The sequence below is a fragment of the Pinus tabuliformis genome, chromosome 3_1, assembly GCF_031772625.1.
Source record: "Pinus tabuliformis cultivar Carrire ecotype Pingquan chromosome 3_1, CPIR1, whole genome shotgun sequence".
NCBI classification, from domain to species: Eukaryota; Viridiplantae; Streptophyta; class Pinopsida; order Pinales; family Pinaceae; genus Pinus; species Pinus tabuliformis.
The window spans coordinates 799,381,517-799,408,847 of NC_142301.1; the positions used below are offsets into that span (position 1 = coordinate 799,381,517).

Consider the following 27,331-nt stretch of genomic DNA (forward strand, 5'->3'; position numbering starts at 1 on the left):
AATCGCTTCAATAAATATTAAAATAAACTCTATTGCAGATATCACACCATAGAACAGAAACAAATACATGCACAAAAATCAAATGCATCAACACAGTTATTTTTGGACAAATGTCCCTGGAAAAACCCAATGCGGGAAAACCGGTGTAGCAGAGGAGGATTTTTATTAATCAGCGTTTCTTGAGTACAACTGGGTGCCAAACTGGCTCACCCAACAGAGATAAATTCTCCAGCACCTCCCCTAGACTCAGCGTCAGACTCGTTGGCCTTTGCGCAGCTCCCAGGCCCTCTGCGTCAACTTCTGACTCTCTGTGTCAGCACTGGGCCTCTCTGCGTCACCCACGCAGGCCCTCCAGTGATTGCACAATCTTGTTGCCTCTGCATCTACCTCTCTGATCTCTGCATTGATCTTCCGGTACTGTCCCAGCCTCTCTGTTCCGTCCTCGCTACCTCTTGCTACAATCCAATCTTCTAGTTCAAAATTCTCCGCAAGCCCCGCTCCAGAAATCAAACTGACTGGTCTCCCTCGGTGTGTCTCCAACTGACCCTCAAGTCCCCTCTTATCCTTTTCCAGTTGATGAATCAACGGCCGAGATTAAGTCCCTAATCAACGTCTAAGATTAAAATAGACTTGATCCTTATCTTTTGGAAGCTTCTCATCCTTATCTTTATTAATACCCATTAATACTTTTATTTCCCTAGGTTTAGACTTAGGAACTCATTAAAAATATTAATTATTTTAATTACTCTTCATCCGGATGGATTTTTCCAAAACAATTTCTGGGTTTTGGAGATATCATGTGCTTTAGCCTCTCCACCAATTTTCATGGCTAAAGCACATCCGATGCTACCCCAAATCAACACAACGGGCCCCAAGCTCCCTCAAAAGAAAATCTTTTATTAAAAGTTTACAAATCAGTCCCTCTTTGACAATGAGAGAGGATTGTAAGTGACCAAGAGAAAGGCTTTACAAAATAAGATCTCCTAAAGTCTGATGCCTTTCACCCAAAGGATAGAGTAAGACTATTTCACAACAGAGAACAACTCCAGAGTCTCTGAAAAGTTGTAGCGAGTATGCACTTGTAAATAAAAAAATAGCAGGCCTCTATTGTTGTTGAGTGAGAAAGAGGCTTTAAAAGGACTAGATGCCGAGGCCTGGTATCAATAGGCCACTGCAATGATCAAAATTTAATTTTTTAAGCCCTCAACCAGAGGTACTCACATCAGAGGAATGCATAATTCTTAGAAACAGCAGCCTGTTCAAATGTAAAAAAAAAATTGTGCTTGGCCTCCTCAAAGTATGATGAATCTTGGTTGCAAGGGAGAATTGCTTGCTTATTGATAAGTTACCTGCAGAACAAGAAATCAGACCTGAAAAATACCCTGTCAAGATGAGGTTAGTCCACTGCTAAGAAGAAATCAACTCACTGCAACTTATATATCAGATCACAATTAATAAGACAGCCAAATAAGGATCAGTCACCAAAGAAGCAAGAGCAAAAGCATGAAACACTTATTATATTTCTTGTGATTATTATGTGATGATGCTCTAGTGTTTTAGGGCTTATTACTGTGATTTCTCTTGTTATTATGGCCTGTGAATAGAAGCTACAGATCTGATGCTTTGTGATAATCGAAAAATGGATGAGATGGCAAACCTTTAAGGTTCTCCAGCCTTCTCTCAATGATCAAAACCAATGTTGTTAAAAGCGCGATCGGGATTAAATCGGCGCCGGGAATAAAGCGGAAAAAATCGGCAAAAGCGGGAAAAAAGCGTTTGGCACAAAAATATTCATTTTTTTTCATTTTTTTTCAATTTTTTTAATATCTAAACCATCTACAACATAAAATAAATACATTGACACATAAATATGACAAAAAAACTAATATATAAGATGTTTAATATCATTTCTAGCGCTAAAATCACACATAACATTGAATCATGTCCTGAATAGTAAGTCCTGAGTCCCAACTCAGCCTCAAAATATCAACAAAAAATATGATAATGTATCTCATCATGTCATAATGTCATATACAATAAAATGAAAGTCTAAGACTCTAATCCTATTGATTTCCTCTGCCCCTCTTGCGAGAAAATGTCACTGCTTTCCCTTTCCCCCTAGATGAAGATGCTGGTGCCTGTGCTGGTGGAAATGGCAGTGGAGTCTGACGTGCTCTAGAAGCTGAAGAAGTAGAAGTAGTAGCTACTGTAGGTAGACGGAGACCACGTCCTCTACTGGTGGTAGTGGTAGCCCGGGTAGGCGGTGTCACCTCCTCCTCCTGCTCCTCCAACTCCTCCTCCTCCTGCTCCTGCTCCTGCTCCTGCTCCTCCTCCCCCTCCTCCTCCCCCTCATCCTGCACTAACCAATCATCAGTGGGATCCATGAGAGGCCTCTCGGTCTCAACCCTCCATTCAGCAGTGGTGTCAATCCCATCCAATGAGATGGCATCCATATCAGGTGTCTTCTCTAGTTGCCTCACCCACAATCGAAGATTGTAGTAGACATAGACCATGTCATTAAGTCTATGGGACTCCAACCTGTACAAAGTTCATGAAATAATAATTAATAATTAATATTATAAAAAAAATATTGTTTAATGAATTCAAAAATTTATTTGGAAATTTGCAATATTTTAAATGTTTAAGTGTTAAGTTGTTAACCTATTGCGCTTCTTGTTGTGTATTTTTTCAAATACACTCCAATTGCGCTCACATCCTGAGGAGCTGCATGTTTGGCTGAGGATGCGTACGGCAAGCTTTTGCAAAAGGGGTACTCTGCCACCATACATCTTCCACCATGCGTCTACAACAAAATTACAAATAAAATTTTAAATAAACATAAGAAAAAAATGGAATTTGAAGAGACAATGAAATTTGAAACAAAGTTACAAAGTACAAACTAAAAAATACCTGGCATTTTAATCGTCCTATCAGTGACAGCCATCTCAAAGCCAAATGTGCCACCTGACATCTTATATGTCTCAATTTGTTTAGAGATCTCTATACGTTGTTCTGGAGATCTCACCATCTTCTGGACACAGGTTAATAATCCATCCACGATCTCAGCATCAAAATCAAACCCACATGCATAAGAAAATGCAGGGTTCAGGAAAAGCCCAGCAGCATGAATGGGACGATGGAGTGTGTTGTTCCATCGCTCATCAATCACTTCCCATAGAAGGAGTTGTCTCTGAAACCCATCATCTCCCTTATCATCATAGTAGGACCGAATGGCTTCTTTGGCCCTGTCCATGGCTTCATACAAATAGCCCATTGCGGGCTTCTCACCATCAACCAACCGAAGAACCTTTACCAAAGGTTCAGTAACAGCGCACACCTCCTGCACTCCCGCCCAGAAGTCTTCCTGGTATGAAACTAGTCTGCACACGGCCTCTCCTTCTGGTTTGCGGCTCATTGACAAAGCACGCCACTCCTCTGAAAGAAACATTCTCTTCAAATCCCACATAGAATTCAAGAGGGATTGAAGAGATATGAAACTCGTCGCAAACCGTGTAATGGCGAGGCGCACCAACTCTTTGTTGTTGGTGCATTTTCTCATCAAGCTAAGCACAGATGTGTGATTGTAAATAAATTTTGTGATGCTTTTTGATGAGTCAACAATATCTTTGACAAAGGGAATTTTCCCTATGTCCTCTAACATCAAATCAATACAATGGGCAGCACAAGGTGTCCAAAATAAAGTAGGATGCCTGTCCATAAGCATTCTACCAGCAGCAACATAATTTGCAGCATTGTCCGTTATGACTTGGACAACATTTTCTGCACCCACCTCCAAAATAAACACATCCAGCAAATCACATAAAGTTCTTGCATCTTTGATTTGATGAGTTGCATCAATAGATTTGATAAACATAGTCCCCTTGGGACAACTAACCAAGAAGTTTATAAGGGTTCTCCCCTTTTGGTCAGTCCAACCATCTGACATAACAGTGCATCCTGTTTGTGCCCATGATGCCCTAAAATCCTCCAATCTTTGGGTGCAGTCACGCTTTTCCTCTTGAAGAATCCGGCCTCTGAAATCATGAAGAGAAGGGATTTTGTACCCCGGGCCAACACTGGCAATAGCATCAACAGTAGGTTGGAAAAATGGATTATTCCTTACAATGCTGAAAGGAATATCACTCCAGAGGAGAAATTTTGCCATCAACCTATCAGCTTGTTCTTTTTCAGTTCTTTTTAGCATTGAACCGATAGTTGGTTGTGAACCAGGTGTGGTTCGAGGAACAAAAAATGATGATGCAGCTACCGGATTGACTGACGCTGCAGTAGAACCAGTGCCACTTGGCCCACTTCCTTCAGCTGACCTTTTTAGTTGCCTTTTGAGTTCTTCTTTGGCCTCTCTAGTGTGCTCTAATTCTCCCAATGCTCTCATGGCTCTTTGGATAATTTCAGGATTTGTATTTATACAGGGCCCCACATCACGTCCAGGGATTTGTGCAAGGTGGAACTTCAACCTGTACACCCCCCCGCTTATCTCCTTTCCACACAACTTGCAATTCAAGTTTTGTCTATCATTCGGAGCTTTAGGTTCACCATATTCCCAGAAAGGATCCAATTTCCTTGGCATGTTTGTTTTTGAATTTTGAATTTGCAAACCTATGGAAAAATAAGGATTAGGAAATAGGAATTTAGGATTACATAATACAAATTACAATTTAGCATTTACAAAATTACAAGTTAATTATTTCCAAAATCCCAATTTCCAAACCCAAGTTACCCAACCAAATGCCAATGGCAAATGCCAAAAAACAATGAAAATTCAAAAAACATAAACAATGTTTAAAAAAAATGAAAAAAAAAAAATAAAAAATTGGTTCTCATAGTCATAACAAATTACCCATCCCAAATCAATGAAAAATTACAAAAAATTCTTTAAAAACAATGAAAAACAAAGTTTTTAAAGAAGCAAAACAAAAAAAAATTAATCTACATACCGTTTTTATGGACAAATTGGTGATCTTGTCTTGGATTTCTCCTAAAAACACTTGGATTCGCTCCCAAAGTCGACCCAAACCCTTCAGCTCTTCTCCTTCAGCTCTTCTCCTCCTCCTCCGCGCGGCGACAGTCAAATGACATAAAAAAAATTCATTTTTCCCTATTAAAAGCCCGCTGCCCGCGCCCTCGGCGATTTTTTCGAAAAAAATCGCGATTTTTTCGAAAAAATCGCTATAAAAAAAATCCGGCGATTTTTTGGGATAAAAATCGCGTTTTATGCGGAAAGGTGAAAAAATCGCGATTTTAACAACACTGATCAAAACAGACCTGCTACCACAGAGAGGTTAGCCTAAAAACAAGAAGGCGCAGACCCTCAAATCATTCACAAGATGTAAGTAGCCACACCCAAGAATGCAATTTAAATGCTAAAACACAAAGATACACTCCAAGGATACCACTGTCAGAAAACCTCAGATCTCTGCAACAGTGTGCTTCAGATCTAGTTACTCATGATAATACATATTACAAAGGGCTAGTGCTATGTTTAATTGCAACCACAGAGGATTAGTACTGAAATTAATGCAAAGGAGCTACTGGAAAGTGAGATCAGACTCTGCAAATCAAGCCCAGTCAAGCATTTAACAAGGTTAACAACCAGAGGATGCAAGGAACAAAAGCAAATATGAGGTTTGATGCTAGACACATTCAAAAGATACCACTGTTGTGTTAGATCAGTCAACTGTAGCTAAAGATACCAGTCTTCTAACAGCATGAAAAGATCACCCAAAATACTTGCAATTTTTATGTGAATGTTAAGAGATAATGTGCCCAAAACCCTAGTCTTGAGGGCTATGTAATGGGCTTAAAGTCCAAAATTCGATTTCTCCCCTTCAGATCTGCAAAAATTAAACAAACCGCAAATGTTATATACAACAACAAAAAAATGTACAAGGGTTAAATAAAAACTATTTACAAAATATATACAATATTAACAATGGACTAGATCAAGAGGAATATGAGTCCAACTCCATTCCCTTGTCTAGTGATTAATAGCTCTAATTAGCAGATCTATCAATTGGAGCACAAAGAAATTCAAATAGATAAGAGAAATAATATTTTTTTATGGTGAGCAATGGCCAAATCTCTGCAAAACAAATCGTTAGATAAGTCTTGAAATTTAACACAATGGACTCTTAAGCTTTCTTGTTTTGGGAGTTGGCTGGTCCAACTGAAGACTTCCCCTCATGCCCAAGATTTGAATACCATAAAATTCTCTACACACTTAAGATCAAGTTATTAGATCATTAGAGATTAGATAACACAATAAATCTCAAGAGCTAGAGATACATGCTAGATCAATCAACTTAAAAAAAATACCTATGCAAATAGTTAATCCAACAATTGGCTAATGAAATAACAACTTCTGAAATTTTATTTAGTAAAGCATTAAGAACATGATTTAGAAGAAATATTACCCACAAAAAGAATGAAGAGGAACACCACCATGAATAAACCCCAAAGGCTCTTTTATTATTTCCAGAAATATATTAAAGCGGCAGAGCTTGACTTAGAACTTCTTTACAAAAATTTCGATGACAAATGAGGAGCAAATAGCTTCCTTATATAGAAAATAGAGAGATCTAGATCCCCCTCCAAGTGGAAAACGGCTAGGTCCAGAAAGTTGCACATCTTTTAACGGTTCTGGATGATAACAGCTACTTGGCACTTGATCCATGCCAAAAATAAATCTCGTCCCTTGATCTTGATGAAGAAATTCGAATTCCATAATAATTCCCCTTTTTATAGGTCCAAAAAATATTATTTTGACATTTTTCCTCAAAATCATTTTTGACTTAATCACTTTGGTGCACAAGCTCAATTTTTGTTAAAAAGAAAATGATTTTTTCCTTGATAAAGGACCTTGGAAATTGGACTTCTTTTGGACTCACGAATTTTCTTCAACTAACTGGACCTAGAAAAATAAATTCTCTTTGAAAAAATAATTCCTTTCTAGTACCAAATATTTTTTTGTAATTTTTTTGCCTTGGAATTGGGTTTGTCAATTTAATTCTTCCTCAGGAATGACCACCTTCTCCAAAAATTCGTTTTTCAACTCGGAGAGAATTTTATTTTCTCTCAATTTTAATTTTTTGGCTATTTTTTGGCTAAATTTTTGCCTTTTTTCGGCCCAAAACCCAAAAATTTAAAAAAAAATGACTCAAATTAATTAATTTTTTGGCTTAGGATTTTAATTTAATTTAGCCAAAAAACATAATTAATTAACACTAAAGGGTATTAATAATTTTTTCCACCCTTAAATATTTTAGCCATGGTGTCTAAATATGAGGGACCATGCACCAAAATATTTTTTACATCAAGATATTACAATTAATTCAACTCTTAAAAGGGGAAACACCAATAGACATAGACCCTTAATGATTTACCCAATTCTACGACACAATATGATCTAATATAGACCAAGTGTGTTTGTAATAAAATAATTTAGCCAAATGTGCATAAATTATTCTCAAACATATTTTTACAAAAGACTCGACATAACACTAGGACTCACCTAAGACCTTGAGAATGAATTCCACCCTAGCTTTGGGGTTTAATCTGGAAAACAAACTCTGCCAATTATCCGTGTTTAGAAACACAAATAATTCAATGAGGTTAGAAAACTTCCTAGGATGAAATCCTTTGCCAAAATCAGAGGCTCGCCTAGGTGTTGTTACATAATTAAACAGTCATGCTAGCATCATTTACAATAAACTTGCAGAATTTGGGTTTACAACTCTAATAAACTGACAAATGATAATGATGAATCCTGGATATCTAACTGCTCGAACATGGTGGAATTCCTTTGCAAAAATGTGTACTGCTATAGGGTAGGTTACACGAAGTGGTCAACACCTTGCATGTGCCACGATAGGTGATATATCCACACATCTCACCCACTCCACATATTTTTATCCAACAACATAAGTAGTGCACCCTCCAAGTAACTTTTATCCAAAAAAATAGATGAAAAGGGACTATGAGGCAACTGAATCTCATGAAACTCTCTCCCATTGATGCACACCTTTCAAAGTGAGAGTCAAACACTTTCTGAACAACAGGTAAACTAACCATCATGAATACATAGTCATCAAAAAAGAAAGATCTCATAAAAATCTTCAGCTTCCTTTGCATATTACAAGAGATATATTGAAGATCTGATAAAATATACAGTCCTCACCTCTGTACTACAAATCTCATAAGATCATGAGGGATAGCCATTTTCTAGAGTCAAAAGCACAGTGACTATGAGAGAAACTCTGACAGTCCCTAAAGTATTCCTTCGAGTACCCTAAAAATATTGTATTTCTTAGTGATAATTTAAAGGGATCGATTCAAGAGATATAACTAGCAGACTAGTCTCAAGATATAACATACATTTATCTTTGGTGCCAATGATATGAAAGAAATGAGCTAGCAGACTAGAAATATCAATATAACTTTGACTAAATGATTTAGACATATTTGCTAGAACCATAAGGTGATTATGGAACTAACATTCAGGCCTAGAATTTTCAAATTGTCTATCATATTGTAATAACAATATCTTCACAAGTTCATAGTGATTGCATTGCTTTGTCAGGCCAGCCAAAAGTTCTATTTGTCAGTGATTGACTGCCAATGACAAAACAAGAAAAAACTTAGACTGCCTTACAAACTTGTTCTGCATAGCAGGAATCATCTCCTACAATACAGATCAAGCAATTTATTATAATTGCAGTATTGGCAAAGGCAAAATTATGTTTCCTTTCTACCGTTTTATATAATTGAGAAACAATTCCAAAATGAATATGAATTGTACCTTTCTTTTGACTGCACAGAACTTGCAGTCAGATGAAGATGGCGGTAGAACTTGGTTCACGATAAGTCTCTTCACAGGAATACTCTCCTTCTTCAATGCAGACAGCAATCTTGAACTCTCGCTCACAGCCATAACCTACAATGAAAGAAAAATGGATAAATAAGTAAAATAAGGTCTCATTCAACTGTAATTCTCACAGAATAAATAAACCTTTCTAGCTATTGGATATATGCATACAAAGAGCATAAAAGATAACACTTCTAACACAAACACATCATGAGTGAACTTGACTCAATGCCAAGCAACTTTGAAACATCTAATGATTTTAATCAGGCACCCTCTCTACATTTTGTTAATTTGGAAGCTCAAGACAAACTACCTCTGGACAGCCTTCCTCATCCAGAGAAGACCCTCTTTGCACTTGGAAGAATTTTATTTGTTCAACGAAATTTTGTTTTTAAAGTGAAAACCCAAAGTGCACAAAAGTTCAGGTCAATTTTAAAGACATATTGGGTCTCCTCCAACGCCTATAAATACAGCTCATTAGCACCTCATTTGGACACGCATTTCACACATTCATTTCTTCTTCTTTTGGAGGTTCGTAGATCTGAAATTGCAAGTCTTCATCCACACGTGCGAGTTGGAGAGAGAGAGAGAATTACAGGAGGTCTGAAATCTGTCTTTGACCAGCATTGACTTTTTTTATGTTTGGGCATGTTTTGACTTGGTTTGACTTCAGTTTTTGGATCTGTTTTCGAGGCCAAATTCTTTGGCAAGGAGGACAAATTTTTCTGGGAACTTTGACCTTGGTTGACTGCAGTTCTGCAACTAGGGTTTCAGAAGACCTTGACTTTGACTTTTACCAAGTTTGGAGGGCTGCTTTGGGGCTGTTTTGACTTGAATTTGACCAGCAAAAGAAGCTGAATTTTCTGCTGCCAAGATCGAACTTTTTGGAGCTGATTTGACCACAAAACGTTGAATGGTTAGGGCTTGATTTACTCTGTTGACTGCTGTTGACTTTGACCAGATTTGACAGTTTGACCAGATTTGACTTTTGGGCTCATCTCTTGGATTTTGGACACTGGTTTGTTGGAAAGTCAAAGCTGTTGACCTTTAGGCTTTGACTCTTCATTTCCTTTATTTGTCATTTTCATCATTTTACTTAAATTTTTAACATTGCCATGAAATGACTCAGGATGTTTGAGAGTGGTTTCGACCTCATTGGATTTCATAAGGAGAAACTAGAATTTTAGACTTCACTCAAAATTTAGCAGACTTAATGGTTTTCAGGATTTCATGGTTTGGGGATTTGCAATGTTTCCATTTGATTTTATCATGCATGAGGGTATGAGGTTGGCGTTTGATCAAGAGCATGGAGCCCTTTAAGAACCTTGATGTCAGTGGCATTGATTTTTGAACTTTGTTAACGTTGGTGGTATTGGTTATTGAACTCCTCTAGCATGGCCTTAACAATAATGTACCCTTCACTCAAAGGAAAATAATTGGTTGGGGATGCTAAGTTTTTTCTACCACATTATAAGGCTGAGGAGATGAACCCTTCACTCAAACCAAAACCACTAGTTAGGGATGTTAAACTTCAACTTTTATCATATTATAAGGTTGAGCAATCCAAGTCTGAAGACATTGAGTGAGATAATGTTTATGTACCTCTTGTTGATGATCCCATTTTTAGTAGCGCTAAATCAATGATGAGTTTCATGAGCGATCATGTTGATCAATGATTTGTAGTTTTAATGTCTATTTTTGCTGCTACTACTACCACTACTGCTAAGGTTGCATAGGAGTTTTAGGAGTCCTCAAACACTCAGACAAATTATTTATGTAGCTCATGTTGATGATCCCTTGCCTAGTAGTGGTGATGAGTTTGATCATGCTGATCACTAATAATGTAGATTTGTAGTAGGCCAGTGACCCCATAGCTTATAACATTGTTTTTGGACTCTAGAGGCCATTTAGAGCCTCATTGATTATGTATTATGTTGCTGATATGTATTGCACTCGGTGCCAATTTGATATATTCACCTTTACCTGGTATATAGATGAGCAAACTTTGCATATTTTATCTCTATTGGTTTGGAATCATGGTTTTAAATCTTAAAAATAGTTTTTTTCATTAAAAACTAATTATTTCATGTATTTTTTTAAAGACCAGTTCATTGAGATTTGACCAGTCTCGGTTTGATTGGTTCCAGTTTGATAGGTGGACCAGTCCGGTCACCGGTTCTGGTTTTTAAAAATATGATTGTAACAACATAAAACAGTGGAAAATTAACACAGTATCAGAGGCAAGGTGAAGACAAGCTCAAGGAGACAAGAGACAAGAGCAATCATCTTTAGAAGAAGCTGAAGGAGCTTATTTGACTTGGTCAAAATGTCTACCTCTTACTTCAAGGATTCTAAGAAGCTGGGTGATTCATCAAACTTTGTTGCTTGGAAGATCAGGTTGGAAGTGATATTGGATGAAAATGATGTCTTGGAATATGTGGAAGGAAAAGTTCCTGTACCTCCGAAAAATGCTCCTACTACTGCCAAATCCAAGAACAAGAAAGGTGAGCTCAAAGCAAAGAAAATTTTTATTGATGGTTTGCAATATCATTTACTTGTTTATGTTGGAACCTTGAAGAAGTCTAAGGATATTTATTACAAGTTAGTTGGGATGTATGAGGCCAACAACTTGAATTGCAACCTCTCCTAGAAAAATCAACTCAAAGAGATGAAGACGAACAAAGGGGAATATGTACAATCTTATGTCATGAGGGTATCCCACTTGAGGGATCAATTGCAGACTGCAGGAGAGCCTATATCTGACAAAGAGCTAGTGATGGTGACTCTTCAAGGTCTTCCTCCTATTTGGGAAACCTTCATTACTACTATAAGCAACAATAATGTACTTCCGACATTTGATGATCTCGTTGGTAAATGCACTCAAGAGGAGACCAGGATGATTGCCAGATGACAAATTCAAAAGCACAAAGAAGGAGAGCCCTCTACATTTGCTGCTCAAGACAAGAAGAGAAAAGGAAGAGGAAGACCATCTGGTTCAAGAAAGCCTCCCCCAAATTCCAGGGACTCCAATAGAAGATTCAAAAGGGAATTATCAAAAGTTGAGTGCTACAACTGCCACAAGCATGGTCACTATGCCCAAGAATGTCTAGAAAAGAGAAATGATTCAAGATCCAACTACAACAACAATCGAGGCTTCAACAATAGCAAGTTTAATAACAGAACAAGAGGAAATGATCGAAGAAGAGGAGATGATAGAAGAAGAAGAAGGGATGAAAAAAGAAGAAGAGATGCTCTAGATGATCATGAAGAAGGACATCACCCTCAAAAGAGATCAAGGAACTCCAGGTGTGAAAATAATGCAATCGCTAGTCAATCTCAATATATTCTTATTTTTGCTCTTTCTAGTTCTTCCCCTCCGGATTCGTATGATGGTTGGTAGATAGTTGGGCTTCTAGAAATCTTTGTAGATACCGGGAAGTCCTCTCAAACATGGTTGAGAGGGAGACAAATTTGAAAATCATCCTTGGAGATAACTCTACTCATCTAGTGAAGGTTTTTTGTTCCATCAAATTTCATTTAGACTCAGGTGAATTCGTTCTTCTTCACGATGTGATGTATGTTCTGGGACTAATTAAGAACTCGATATCTATATCTGCCTTGTAAGACAAAGGGATGAGAGCAGCCTTCATAAGAGGAAAAGTCCTCACCTAGCCTATGGAATCTTGCATGAGGGATGCTTTTACCTTGGGATCTAAAATTGAACGACTCTATAGAGTCAATGGAAGACCTTGCTAGCAATGGTCCATGACATCAATCATCAAAGTGAGCTATGGCACCGGAGATTGGCACGCCTACATTATGAAGCCTTGCCTAAATTGAAGAAGTTAGTGTCTAGGATGCCTGATATTCAAGCTAGGCATGATGGAGTATGTCTAGGATGTGTCTATGGAAAGAAGACAAGGGGACCATTCCCCTCCAGCAAGAATAAGACCAATGGAATTCTTCAACTCATTCATTTTGACCTATGTGGACCCATGCCAGTGCACTCTCTTGGTGGCCATCTCTACTACATAACCTTTATTGATGACTTCTCCAGGAAGACATGGATATTCTAATTGAAGCATAAGGATGAGGCTTTTGATATGTTCAAAGACTTCAAGGTGCTGATAGAAAATCAAACAGGGAAGAAGATCAAGACCTTTCGATCCGACAATGGTGGAAAATATATGTCAAATGAGTTCGTTGACTTTTGCAAGATAGTTGGAATCAAGAAAGAAATTATTGTACCTTATAATCTCGAGCAGAATGGAGTGGTTGAAAGAAAGAACAAGTCCATAATGGAAGTTGCCCAAGCTATGCAACATGATCAAAAGTTGTCAAAGTTCCTCTAGGGAGAAGCTACAAATACAGTGGTCTATGTACAAAACAGGGTTCCTCATCAAGCTTTTGATAACAAGACTCCTGAAGAAGTGTTCACAGGTGTAAAGCCCGATATTTGGCATCTCAGGATATTTGGTTGCCCTGTATATTTTCACGTGCCAAAAGACAAGAGGAACAAACTAAAAACCAACAGAAAGAAAGGTATGTTTGTTGGACATTGTGATAACTCTAAATCATTTAGAGAATATATATATTTAGCCAAAGGAAAATCGAGTTTAGCAGGGATGTAACTGTTGGAAATTGTAACTATGCTCAGTCTTCATAATTAAATTTGTATATTATAAAAAGGAAATGAAAATATAATTTTGAAAGCATGGGATTCATGCTCTATATTTATCTTGTTATCTAGGTCAAGCATGTTCTTCATGCTCTAGGGTTTACTGAGTCAATATAGTCCTTGTCATATGTGAAAGACCCTTATGGGCACATTGCACCAAGAAAGAAACATTAATTTTGATTTTAAAATGTCATTTATGGACTACCAACACCAAGTCGGCCCCAGAGAAGCCCATTCAAACCCTCAAGACAAGTATATATTAGAGAAGAATTCGACCTATTGTGGCATCAATCCAATCAAGTTCAATCTGAACTCAAAAAGAAGAGAATCAAGAGCAAAAACAAGAAGAGAGAAGAAGAATCCAAGCGAGAAAGAAGAAACCCTAGTTCTAACCTAATCAAGCTCACACGTGCGGAATTTTCTTGGGATATATGCGAACTGCAAGGCCGAAAATTGCAAGTGAATTGCAGACCTGAAGCAAGAAGTCAAAACCTTTGCCAAGTTGCAGAAAGACTCTTGGACTCTCGTTGACTTTAATTCTTTAAGGGAAGACTTTGACTCTTACAAAAAGGAAGAGTTTGACTCTTTTAAGGAAGACTTTTTTACTCTTAAAGGAAGCATCTTTGAAGGAAGAACTTGACTCTATAAAGAAGAAGACTCTAAGTCCTTGAAGCAAAAATATTGAAGAAAGAACTTTGACTCCTTTGAAGGAAGACATTTTGGAGGGTTGACTTGGTGTGTGTTGAAAGCCCTGGTCAAGTCCTAGCTGTCTCATTTTTTATTTGGTTTTATAATAGAAGAAGAGTTTGATTAGGTTTTCCTCTACAAGAGGGGTTTTGCTCTAGTCGAGAGCCTACATACTATGTTCTATTGTTCTTGTGATCTTCATGTTCTTTTGATTTGATAGTTGTTTGATGAAGAGAAGATAAAAGAAAACATAAATTAATAATTATCACAAACTATTATTAAAGTAAGAAAATATTTTTTTTGCCTTTTGATTTTCTAACATGATATCAGAGCTAAGGAAAAGAGGGTAAAAGGCAGCTTGAAGATCATTTGTTACAAGAAAGGCTACTTTAAAGAATATTTGAAGTTCTTGGAAGAAGAAAAAGTATCAAGGACCTTTGAAGCATCATTAAAGGAGTAACCAGCACCTTGAACACTCATCAAAAGCAAGCTAGAAGAAATACTTGTGACATTAACAAGTGCACATATGGCATCATCAATGAAGTCAAAGAACAAGCTTCAAGGAGCTTCAAATTTTAGAGACTGGAAGACGAGGATGGATCTTATCCTTGCTAGGAACAAAGTCTTAGACATTGTGATAGGAAAAGTAAAAGAACCTACAGATGATGCGGGAAAAGAAAAATTCATGGAAAATGATATTCTAGCCATGAGCCTCATTGTGGATCCAATAAAGGACAATCCAATTCCCTACATATCCACTCAAGATACTTCAAAGAAAATGTATGAAGCTCTCTCTAAACTATTCACAATCAAAAATATTGGCCAAGTTGCAAGCCTAAAGAATGAGCTTTGAACAATCAAGATGATAAAGGAGGACACTATATCTTCATAAAATGTCAAAATCTCCCGTAGAAGAGATGAAATCCAAGAAATTGATGAAATTATCCCTGATAAAGAACTTGTAATATCAGCCATTCTAGGATTGCCAAAATCATGGAATGCCTTCGCAGTTGGCATCAATAGTTGGAAAGGCACTCCATCATTTGAAGAACTATGGTCTGCATGTACTCAAGAAGAAGCTCGACTTGCTCTAATAGGAGGAAATCAAGAAGGAGAAAACGATATCTCAAATGCCTATTCAGCCCATTTCAAAAAGGAAGGAGGAAATAAGAAATTCGACAAAGGTTCAAAGAGGAATCATCACAAGAAGATCGATCTATCAAAAATTCAATGTTTTCAATGTCATAAATTTGGGCACTACAGAAACCAATGTCCCGAAAAATCAAATGATAACAAGAAAAGAGAAAGAGACCAAGCTAATGTTGTTGATACTGAAGAACCATCAAAGAAAGCCAAAGGAGAAGAGTCTGAAGTCAAAGACTATTAAGAGACTTGAAGTCTTAAGGACTGCTAGTATTTTTGTATGCTTTAATTCTAGGTCTTTAGTTTTTGTAAAACACCTTTATAGATCATTATTGTTTTGCTTGTAGCTTTAGTTTATAAGCTTTGATTTGTAAATCTAGTAATAAGAGAGTGTGTCCAAAATTCCTGGACATGTTCTAGGATAAGATATATCTCAAGAATGTCTAGATCTATTCTAGATCAGAGGGAGTTGTTGTAGTTCACAAAAAGATAAGTATTATATCTATTTCTTCTTTCATATCATTATTTTTAATTTCTTCAAGTTTATCTAGCCTTATTTCTACTCAATTATAACCCTCTTTATGTTTTTCTCTAAAAGGGATTGCAGGCAAATGAAGTCAAAAGATTATGGCTAGATTCAGAGGGAGCAGTCCAACTCTCAAGATAACAATAAGATTACAACTTATGGAAGCATTGATAAGAAGTATCTTTTGTTGAAAGAAATCATCCGGTAAGGCATCTGGATCACTATATACATCAATATTATGGCATCATAAGGATCACAAGGATCCTCTACTAGAATGGAATTGCAGCTTGAAGGAAGTCTCAGAAAAACAATCCAAAAGGAAGGAGAAGATTGCTTAAGGTATGTTTTCTATATTATGATTATTTGAAAATATTTATAATATGAGGTTTTTGAAGCTATTTTATAGAACTTGAGTTTAGGGTTTGCTAACATTTAGGGTTTTCCGAACCCTAGATAGAAGTAAATCCTAGAAAAACAAAAACCCTAACCCTAGTATATTGTCTCCTCTATGAATCCCTAATTCTCAGATATGACATCTAGGGTTCGCTAGAAACTTTACAGAAGTTTTTGAGTAGGTCTCTAGGGTTTGCAATAAACCCTATAGAGGAGATGATGATGGACCTTAGTAGTCCATGTCAAAACCCTAGGACCAAAATATTTCCATTATAAGCAGAATCTCTAAGCTAACTTATTTGATATCATGTTTTTGTAGTTGCATATTGTGCTTCGTTGTACTAGTTGATAAAAATTGCAGGTACATAAATTTGATCTTCAAAATTGTGAAAACTAGATAAAAAAAATGTAAAAACAAAATCAAATCTCGTGCTTGATGATAGTGATGAGCATAATGGAAAGAGGGAGCAGTAAAAACTCTGGGAATATTCAAGTTTTCCATCTAATGAGCATATTAATGATTAGAGGATGAAGTTGAATATGTTGTTGCTTATAAAAGGAAGTTGTTTGGTTCATGAAGCTTTTATTTGAAGGATGGATCTCATTGCTATAAATAAAGGGATCTCTTGTCTCATGATGAGACTAAGCATATTAAGGATTAAAGATAGGATCGTGAAGCTATAAAATATTCCAATAGATGGACAGGTAGCTGATACTTTGATTAAAATTGATATATTTGAAAAACATGCATAGATTGGTTGATATCCAATGAGTTGTTGTACCTTAGGTTGGTTAGACTATATGATGGTACTCAGGGTTGGTATCTTGGTAGGTAGCCAAGAAGATACCTAGATCCTTGTGAGGGTTGGTTCCTTGGCAGGTAGCCTAGATGACAAGTGGATCTGTCATAGGATGGTGTCTTGGCAGGTAGCCTAGATAATACCGAGAACCCTGTTAGGGTTAATGTCTTAGCAGGTAGCCTAGATGACACTTGGATCCTTGTTGGGATGGTACCTTCATAGGTAGGCTAGATGGTACATATATAACTTGGCAATTGGCCTAGATGGTATCTCTAGCATTGAATATGTTGATTGTGATACTCTTTTTAGAACATTTCAACTTGAGATCATCCTTGTACTACTTTGTTTAATTATGAATACCTCCCTAGTTAAGAGGGAGTGTTTGAAATTGTAACTATGCTCAGTCTTCATAATTAAATTTGTATATTGTAAAAAAAATGAAAATATAATTTTGAAAGCATCGGTTTCATGCTCTATATTTATTTTGTTATCTAGGTCAAGCATGTTCTTCATGCTCTAGGGTTTATTGAGTCAATATAGTCCTTGTCATATGTGAAAGACCCTTATGGGCACAAGAAAGAAACATTAATTTTGATTTTAAAATGTCATTTATGGAGTACCAACACCAAGTCGGCCCCAGAGAAGCCCATTCGAACCCTCAAGTTAACTATATATTAGAGAAGAGTTCAACCTATTGTGGCATAAATCCAATCAAGTTCAATATGGACTCAAAAAGAAGAGAATCAAGAGCGAAAACAAGAAGAGAGAAGAAGAATCCAAGAGAGAAAGAAGAAACCCTAATTCAGACCTAATCAAGCTCACACGTGCAAAATTTTCTTGGGATTTGTTCGAATTGCAAGGCCGAAAATTGCAAGTCGAATTGAAGACCTGAAGCAAGAAGCGAAAATCTTTGTCAAGTTGCAGAAAGACTCTTTGACTCTCGCTGACTTTAATTCTTTAAGGGAAGACTTTGACTCTTACATAAAGGAAGAATTTGACTCTTTAAAGAAAGACTTTTTGACTCTTGAAAGATGCATCTTTGAAGGAAGACCTTGACACTATAAAGAAGAAGACTCTAACTCCTTGAAGAAAATATATTGAAGAAAGAACTTAGACTCCTTTGAAGGAAGACATTTTGGAGGGCTAACTTGGTGTGTGGTGAAAGTCCTAGTCAAGTACTGGTTGTCTCATTTTTTATTTGATCTATAATAGAAGAAGAGTTTGATTGGGCTTTCCCCTAGAAGAGGGGTTTTGCACTGGTCGAGAGCCTACATACTGGTTTCTATTGTTCTTGTGATCTTCATGTTCTTTTGATTTGCTAGTTGCTTGATGGAGAGAAGATAAAAAAGGACAACATAAATTAATAATTATCACAAGCTATTATCAAAGTAAGAAAATATTTTTCTGCCTTTTGATTTTCTAATAGTAACTTTCGATAAAGATGTTTCCCTTGGAAAAGCAAGGAACCTTCCTCTACCTCCTCCTGTTGAAAAAAGAGATGATGATATGGACCTACTAGAAGGTCCTCTTGTGCCCGAGCTAGAGAAAGATGTTGATGATGATCCCATGGAGCCTATGGACTCCTTAGATCCTCCTCTATGTGATCCCCCTACCAGGAAGAGACCATTGTGGCTTCGTGATACATTACACGATGCTGAGAGACATGCCACTGCCAAAGGAACCTTTAGAGAAAGCAAGACGCCATGTCGGTATAAGGGATACGTTGTATGAAAATTCCTAGTCTCAAGGAACCCCTACTGCAGCAAAACTGAATTTACATCTCCTACTTGATTTTAATATACATTATCAAGTTATTTTCTGAATACTAAAATAAATTACTTTTGCAGCCTACACTATTTTAAATTTGATTACATGAAACAGAAAACTGAGCAAAGAACAAGATACATAGGACACAGTTATTTTTGGACAAAATAGTCCTCGGAAAAACCCAATGCGGGAAAACCGATGCAGCAGCTCTGAGGGTTTTCTATTATTAAGCAGTAATTATGAATACAATGTTGGATGCCCTCCCAGCAATCCAGTGACAGAGAAAATATAATGGCGGAAAACTGAGTGAGTTTTACCTCACTTCACCCGGCAGATTCCAGTTGATCCGGTAGCAAAATTGGCAAACCCTGGCTATCTCTGTGTTGGCCCTGCGTAGGGCCTACGTCAGCCTTACAGGCTCTGCGTCAACTCTGCGATGTCTCTTCTTCCTCCTGCGTCAACCTTCTTGGTTGTTCAGACAATTCCCTGACAGTTTCGGCTTTATGCATGGAGGGCAGCTTCTACTTCTACGTCAGGCTTGTGTGGGCCCAGATTGGCCCAGCATCAGTCCTTCTAGTTGTTGCGTTGCCTCCACTAGCTTCTCTCTACCTCTCCGTCAGTACTCCCAAACTATCCCTGCCTCTTTATTGCAGATTGATCACTTAGTTCGAATTCTCAGCTTCCTAGCCCCAAAAATCAAACTCCAGATCAAATCATTCTCTCCGTTCATGTTTCTAAATGAACCCCAAGCCTCCTTATACTTTTATCATTGAGACTTCAACGGTCGAGATTAAGTCTCTAATAACCGGCTAAAATTAAAAACTTAACTTGATCTGCTTTCTAGAACATTCTCACCCATATTTTGATTAATACCCACTAATACTTTAATTTTCCTAAGTTTAGACTTAGGAACCCAATCAAAATATTAATTATTTTAATAAAATACAATTCAGGTGGAATTTCACCAAACGGTTTATGGGTTCTTTAGAACTCATGTGCCTTAGCCTCTCCACCAATTTTCATGGCTAGAGCACATCTGATGCTACCAAAAACTAACATGTTTATGAGCTCCATCATACAGGCTGAACCTCCCACCTTTGAAGAAGCAGTGAAAGTAGGTTTGGAAGGATACCATGGCCAAAGAATATGAATCCATTATGAAAAATGATGTATGGGATGTTGTACCAAGACCTAAAGGAAAATCTGTTGCGACTTCAAAATGGCTATACAAGATCAAGTATGTAGTTGATCGAAGCATTGAGAAGTATAAAGCAAGGTTCATGGCTAGAGTTTTCTCCCAGAAAGAGGGAGAAGATTATGATGATGCCTTTGCACCTGTTGCTCGCTACACCACCATTAGATCGATTGTTGCCCTTGTTCCTAGTGTTAGCTTTTGTAGCATCGGATGTGTTATAGCCACAAAATTTTGTGGAGATGCTAGAATACATGAGATCTCCAAAACCCAAAAATCGTTTCTGGAAATTCCGCCTAGAAGTGTCTCAATTAGATTATTAACCAACTTTTAAATATTTCCTAAGTCTAAAGTTAGGGAATATGGTTAATTAATCAGTATTAATTTAGATAAGGCGTGAATCAACTAGAAACTCACACGGATCGACCCAAAAATGATACTAGTCATTGATTGATTTTAATCTTGGTCATTGGTACTCCAACAATGGATTATAAAAGAAAGTCAATGTGGTGATGGAAATCATCCAGTGCAGATAATCAGTTGCCCAGGTAGTTTGATTTTCTCAGTAGCAACAGCGCAGCAGAGAAGATAGAGCCAAATGGTGAGTAGCAGGTGGAAGAGAAGAGCATTAGCATTTTGGGAGGAAGTTTTTCAGTTCCCAGAAGAGTCGAAGGAAGGAAGGCCGAAATCTTCATAGGGCAAGCTTATGCACTGCGTAGAGGATGATGATGCGGGCATCTCAGCGCAGAGGCTAGGGAAGCTATTTCGGAGGAAGAAAATAGCTATGGGGTGAGAGAAAATTCTCACAATACTTTTGCGAGTATTTTCTTCAGATTAGATTGCCAGCTGGGCATCTAAATTATTGTACTCAAAATTGCTGCTGAACATTAATAATAAAACCCTCATCTGCTGCACCGATTTTCCCAAGTTGGGTTTTTCTGGGGACAATTGTCCAAAAATAACTGTGTCAAATTTATTGTGTGCTAGAATTTCTCAGTTTTCCAATATTTTGTTTTCCGCAATATTTTTATGGTGAAAATTGCAACAGTGATTTTATTCGTTATGGTAACAAATAAACTGCATAATTAATTTTTGAGTTAGAAGAATAATTTCCAGTGGTTGCAATAGATAAAATTTCACATGGTATCAGAGCTTAATTGATCAGCCGAGAAGCTCAGAAGCAGAGAAAGGAATTTCATTGTTCAGAGGGAGCAGTAGATCGAAATTCCTAGAGAAAACTGCGCAGAGCCCTAGAACAAGAAGTTCGATTTTTCAGTTGAAGAGAGGTAGGAAAATCTAATTGCCCAGATTAGTGATTCCAACAGTTAGGGGGAGTAGTTGCAGCTCAGATTTTTGTTTAGTATCCTGGTTGGACGCATAGAGTTTTTGATGCAGGTTGTATAGCAGAATCCACATTGGGAGAAAAAGAGGAATAGCACACTAAATTTGTTCAAGTCTAGTCATGAACAGAAGTAACATTCAAGAGACTTCATATTTGTCTTCTAGATTGGAAGACGAATTTGCTTGCTTAGCAGGATCAGCTTCACAGGGAGTCTGGTATCTAAACAATGGAGCTTCAGCTCACATGACTAGGATTAGAGAATATTTCTCTAGCTACAAAGGGGAGCAAATGGATTTCCATATTACTATGGGAAACAAAACAAAATGTACTCCAGTAAGGAGAAGTACCATAGATTTTTAGGGGGGGTCGAGATAAAGCACCAGCGCTTCAAATGTTTTACATGTGTCAGGATTGGGTATGAACCTGATTTCAGTATCTCAGTTATAGGATAAGGGGTATGGTATTCACTTCATGGGGAAAAAAGTGTATGTCAAACACCCAAACTGGAAAAAGGTAAGACAGATTGGAGTTCGAAGTAATAGATTGTACTGGTTACAAATCGATTCTCCAATGGCACTGATAGGCAGTAACAATAGCAGTGGGAAGGAGTTGAATGAATTATGGCACAGGAGAATGGGACATCTACACCATGGAGCACTCAAGATGCTCAAAGAAACCGTAACAGGGGTCCTAAACTTGGAATTGAACACGATGATGTGTGCAGAGGGTGTGTACTTGGGAAGTATGTTAAGGCAGCATTTCCAAGAAGTGACAGAAGAGCTGATGGTGCATTAGGACTTATACACAGATATTTGTGGCCCGATGTCCACTAGAGCTCTCAACGATGTCGAATATTTCGTCACCTTTATTGATGATCAATCCAAGAAAACCTGGATCTACTTCTTGAAGACCAAGGATGAGGTCTTCGATTGTTTCAGAGAGTTTAAAGCTCTCGTGGAGAATGCAACAAGGAAGAAGATCAAGGTGCTTCACTCAGATAATGGTGGAGAATGTATTGATAAAGACTTCACAGATTTCTGTGTGAAGAAAGACATCAAGAGAAAATGGACAACTCCATATAATCCATAGCATAATGGTGTAGTGGAGCAAAAAAACAGAACCATTGTTAGAGTTGCAAAGGCTATGTTATATGACCAAGACCTACCCAGATTTCTGTGGGCAGAAGCATGTAACACGACAATCTATATTCAGAACAAGACTCGTCATAGAGCATTGGGAAAGAAAACGCTAGAAAGAGTCTTCATAGGGAAGAAGCCAGAAGTCAGCGACCTCAGAATTTTTGGCAGCGTTGCTTATTGTCACACGCCAGATGATAAAAGGACCAAAATGGATCAGACTACAAAGAAGGGGCTTTTCATTGGGTATAGTGAAACCTCAAAGGCATTCTGAATCTACATTCCTAGCAGTGGGAAGATAGTAGTAAGGCGAGACGTGAAGTTCATGGAGGACCGAGCTTTCAGGAGGTCTCGTGAGATGCCTGCAAGTGATCAGAATCAGTCAACAGAAGCTCCTTTAGTCTAGCAACAGGGGCAACCAGTGGGACAAGCAGGAGGACAGTCACAAGGATCAAGTACTGTGACCAGTACCAGTATTTCCTCAGGTGCAGGAAATCCGTGGAGTTCTCAACAAATGGAGTAATAGAGACAAGATGAGGAGGAGCTGGCAAAACCTCCCACAACTAGTGGTCAAGCCAGCAGAGAGGTTCGTCAGACATTAAGAGATGCAGAGGATTTTATTGGAACTCCTAGGACAACCAAGAGACAGCGCAGACAGCGTGACAGGTACCAAGCATTGGTAGCTCAGGGTGCAGAACCTTCCAACTTTCAAGAGGCTGCACAGCATCAGGTGTGGATAGATGCCATGGTAGAAGAATATAGCTCTATCATGACGAATGATGTTTGGGAGATAGTGCCCAGCAATGTTGATAATATCTGTATCAGCAAAATATCGGTGAGGGTCCAAAAAACATCTTATCCACAATATTGGCGAAAATATCGGCAAATATCGACAAGCATAAAAAATCAATTTTTTCAAATTTTAAACATAGCCAATATTTTCAAAATATGACGATATTTTGCCGATATTTTCAAAACAGAAAATATCGCAATATTTTCAAATATCGTTGATATTATCAACGCTGGTGCCCAGGCCAGAAGAAATATCAGTTGTGGTTCGAGATGGATATATAAGATCAAATATGCGGCACATGACAGTGTGGAAAAGTACAAAGGCTAGGTTCGTAGCAAAGGAGTATGCACAAAAGGAAGAGATAGATTATGAGGAAACCTCGGCCCAGTTGCCAGATACACTTCTAACCGGTCAGTTATATCCCTAGCAACTCAGATGGGATGGCAGATTCACTAGATGGACGTCAAGACAGCCTTCTTGAACGGAGTGATAAAGGAGGAAGTGTACATAGAACAGCCAGAGGGCTTTGAGACTCAGGATAGGTGCATGCATGTGTGCAAATTGAAGAAGGCTCTATACGGGCTCCAGCAAGCTCCCAAGGCATGGTATGGTAGAATTGACACCTACTTGCAGCAGATGGGGTTCGTCAAGAGTGATGCGGATCCCAACCTTTACTATTTGATGGTAGAGGATGAGCCCCTCATTCTAGTTTTGTATGTGGATGATCTATTCTTTACAAGATCATTAGGGCTCATACAGGATTGCAAGAAGAACCTGGCAGTAGAATTTGACATGAAGGATTTGGGGTTGATGCATTATTTCCTAGGATTAGAGGTGTGGCAGAAGGATGGGGAGATCTTCCTTGGGCAAGGAAGATACGCTACAGATATTCTGAAGAGGTTCAGAATGCAGGATTGCAGACCCATGTCTACACCCATGATTACCAACTGGAAGAAGATAGATGCATCAGATGACAAGGATGTCGACCCCACCTTGTATAGACAGCTCATTGGGTCTCTCATGTATCTAGTCAACACTAGGCCAGATATTTGCTTCGCAGTCAATACCCTTAGTCAGTTCATGGTGGAACCGAAAAGGGTACATTGGGCAGCAGCGAGGCATATTCTGAGGTACATTCGCAACACAGTCAAGTATGGGTTGAAATATACTCGAGAGGATGACGTCAGACTTTGTGGGTACACAAATGCAGATTGGGCAGGCAGTTCAGTGGATAGGAAAAGTACCTCCAGGTACTACTTTAGTGTTGGATCGGGGATGGTTTCTTGATGTAGCAGGAAGCAGACGTTAGTACCATTGAGCTCTGCAAAAGCAGAATATATGGCATCCAGCACAGCTACGTGCGAAGCTATATGGCTTCGGAAGCTGCTAGTAAGCTTGTTCAAGCAGAGGATGGAGGCAACCAGTGTCTATTGTGATAATCAGAGTTGCATAAAGCTCTCTGAGAATTCAGTGTTTCATGACAGGTCGAAGCACATCGATATTCGGTGTCACTTCATCAGAGATTGTGTACAGTGAGGAGTAGTCCAGCTACAATATGTTCCCACAAAAGAGCAGGTTGCAGATATACTCACAAAAGCTCTAGGGAGAGCTAAGTTCATATATTTCAAAGAACAAATGCGTATGGTGGAAAACCCATTTCAATAGTAGGGATAGGCTATTTTGGATGTTGCAGATGTTCCAGTTGCAGCAACAACAGATGAGAGGGAGTTGTAGTGTAGATGTTGGAGTTGCAGCAACAACAGATGAGAGGGGGTTGCAATGCAGAGGCAGTGTTGGAAGCAGTATGGCAGGGTCAGCAACAGCACAAATGCAACGTACATCAGAGTTGCGCAGTAGTTGGTGGGCAACAGCAGCCAGACATCAACCGCATAACAGGAGATGATGCAAAGACAGAGTGTTGCTACAGGAAGCAACAACTCTAGAACACATTCCTCGCTAAGAGGGAGTGTTAGTTTTTGTAGCATCGAATGTGTTCTAGCCACGAAATTTTGTGGAGAGGCTAGAATACATGAGATCTCTAAAACCCAGAATCATTTCTGGAAATTTCGCCTAGAAGTATCTCAATTGGATTATTAACCGATTTTTAAATATTTCGTAAGTCTAAACTTAGGAAATTTGGTTAATTAATCAGTATTAATTGAGATAAGGCGTGAGTCATCTAGAAACTCACACGGATCGACCCAAAAATGATCCTAGCCATTGATTAAGTTTTAATCTTGGTCATTGGTGCTCCAACAATGGATTATAAAATAAAGTCGATGTGGTGATGGCAGTCATCCAGTGCAGATACTCAGTTGCCCACACAGTTTGATTTTCTCAATAGCAGCAGCTCAACAAAGAAGATAGAGCCAGAGGGTGAGTAGCAGGTGGAAGAGGAGAGCAATAGCATTCCGGGAGGAAGATTTTCAGTTCCTGGAAGAGTCGAAGGAAGGCCAAAATCTTTAGAGGGCCAGCGTATGCATTGCGCAAAGGCTAGGGAAGCTATTTCGGAGGCAGAAAACAATTGTAGGGTGAGAGAAAATTCTCATAATATTTTTGCCAGTATTTTCTTCAGATTAGATTGCCAATTGGGCATCTAAATTATTGTACTCAGGATAGTTGTTGAACATTAATAATAAAACCCTCATATGTTGCATCGGTTTTCCCAAGTTGGGTTTTTCTAGGGACAATTGTCCAAAAATAACTGTGTTAAGTATATTGCATGCTAGAATTTCTCAGTTTTCCAGTATTTTATTTTCTGCAGTATTTTTATGGTGAAAATTGCAGCACTGATTTTATTTGTTATTTGTCGTAGCAAACAAACCGCATAATTAATTTTCGAGTTAGAAGAATAATTTCCAGTAGCTACAATAGATAAAATTTCATAGCTAGTCCATGATGGACTCTTCATTAAATGGATGTAAAGACGACATTTCTTCATGGCATACTTCATGAAGAAGTATATGTTGAGTAGCCTCAGGGATTTGAAGTGAAGAATAGGAAGACTCATGTTTGCAAGTTGAACAAGGCATTATAAGGTTTGAAGCAAGCCCCCAAAGCCTGGTATGCCCACATTGACAGTTACCTAGTGAAGCTTGGATTCATAAGAAGTAGTGTTGACCCGAACCTCTACTTCAAAGTGGTCCAAGGTATGCCTTTGATTTTGGTTTTATATGTTGATGATCTATTCTTGACAGGTAGTGAGCCTCTGATGCTTGAGTGTAAAAGGGAGTTGGCCTCCGAGTTCGAGATGAAAGATCTTGGTTTGATGCATTACTTCCTAGGATTAGAAGTGTGGCAAAGACCCAGTGAGATTTTCCTTTCTCAAGGAAAATATGTCGTGAAGTTGTTGGAAAGATTTGGAATGGTAGAATGCAAGTCCCTGGCCACACCGATGGAGATGAACTTCAAGAAGTTATGCGGAGATGTTGTTGGACCTGACTTGGCAAACCCCTTTGAATACCGACAATTGATTGGGGCATTAATGTTCCTCGTAAATACTCATCCAAACATATGTTTTGCAGTCAACACTTTGATTCCATTCATGACTAAGCCCCTTCATGCACACTAGGTTGTTGCCAAGCATGTATTGAGATATTTGCATGGGAAAATCAATCTTGGCCTGAGATATACTATCGGAGATGTGAGACCCAGTGTTTTACAACTCCGACTCCGACTCTGACTCGGCCGAGGATCGACTCCGACTCCGACTCCGACTCGGTAATGACTCGGCCGGCTCGATTTCAATGACTCGGTCGTTGTAAAAAATACATTAAATATTTATTTTTTTTATAAAAAAACATAATTTTAAATATTTTAAACATAATTTTAAAGATTTTCATTCATGTTTCCAAACACACAGCATTATAATATAGATGGAAGACAACATATGTATTATGATCAAAGTAGGCTCATGAACTAGGAGACTTGTTGGGGACCAACAAGTTCTAGGAGATACACTTAGCTATCTTATGAACTTGATTATAATTAGTT

The 27,331-nt window shown here is 38.2% G+C and overlaps 2 protein-coding genes across 2 annotated transcripts in view; both read right to left on the bottom strand.

Annotated features, from left to right (window-relative positions):
• Positions 1-27,331, bottom strand: part of LOC149189861 (ATPase GET3B-like) — a 235,447-nt gene that overhangs the window by 19,825 nt on the left and 188,291 nt on the right. Inside the window, exon 10 of the mRNA XM_089411961.1 lies at positions 8,816-8,950. Coding sequence (XP_089268087.1) covers positions 8,816-8,950 — 135 coding nt within the window. The remainder of the gene's footprint in view (positions 1-8,815; positions 8,951-27,331) is intronic.
• Positions 1,903-2,790, bottom strand: LOC149189862 (uncharacterized). The gene is made up of 2 exons (XM_089413303.1): positions 2,662-2,790; positions 1,903-2,538 (listed from the first exon to the last, which is right to left on the bottom strand). Exons 1-2 carry the CDS (start codon positions 2,787-2,789, stop codon positions 2,064-2,066), a joined length of 603 nt encoding a protein of 200 aa, XP_089269429.1. The 5' UTR covers position 2,790; the 3' UTR covers positions 1,903-2,063.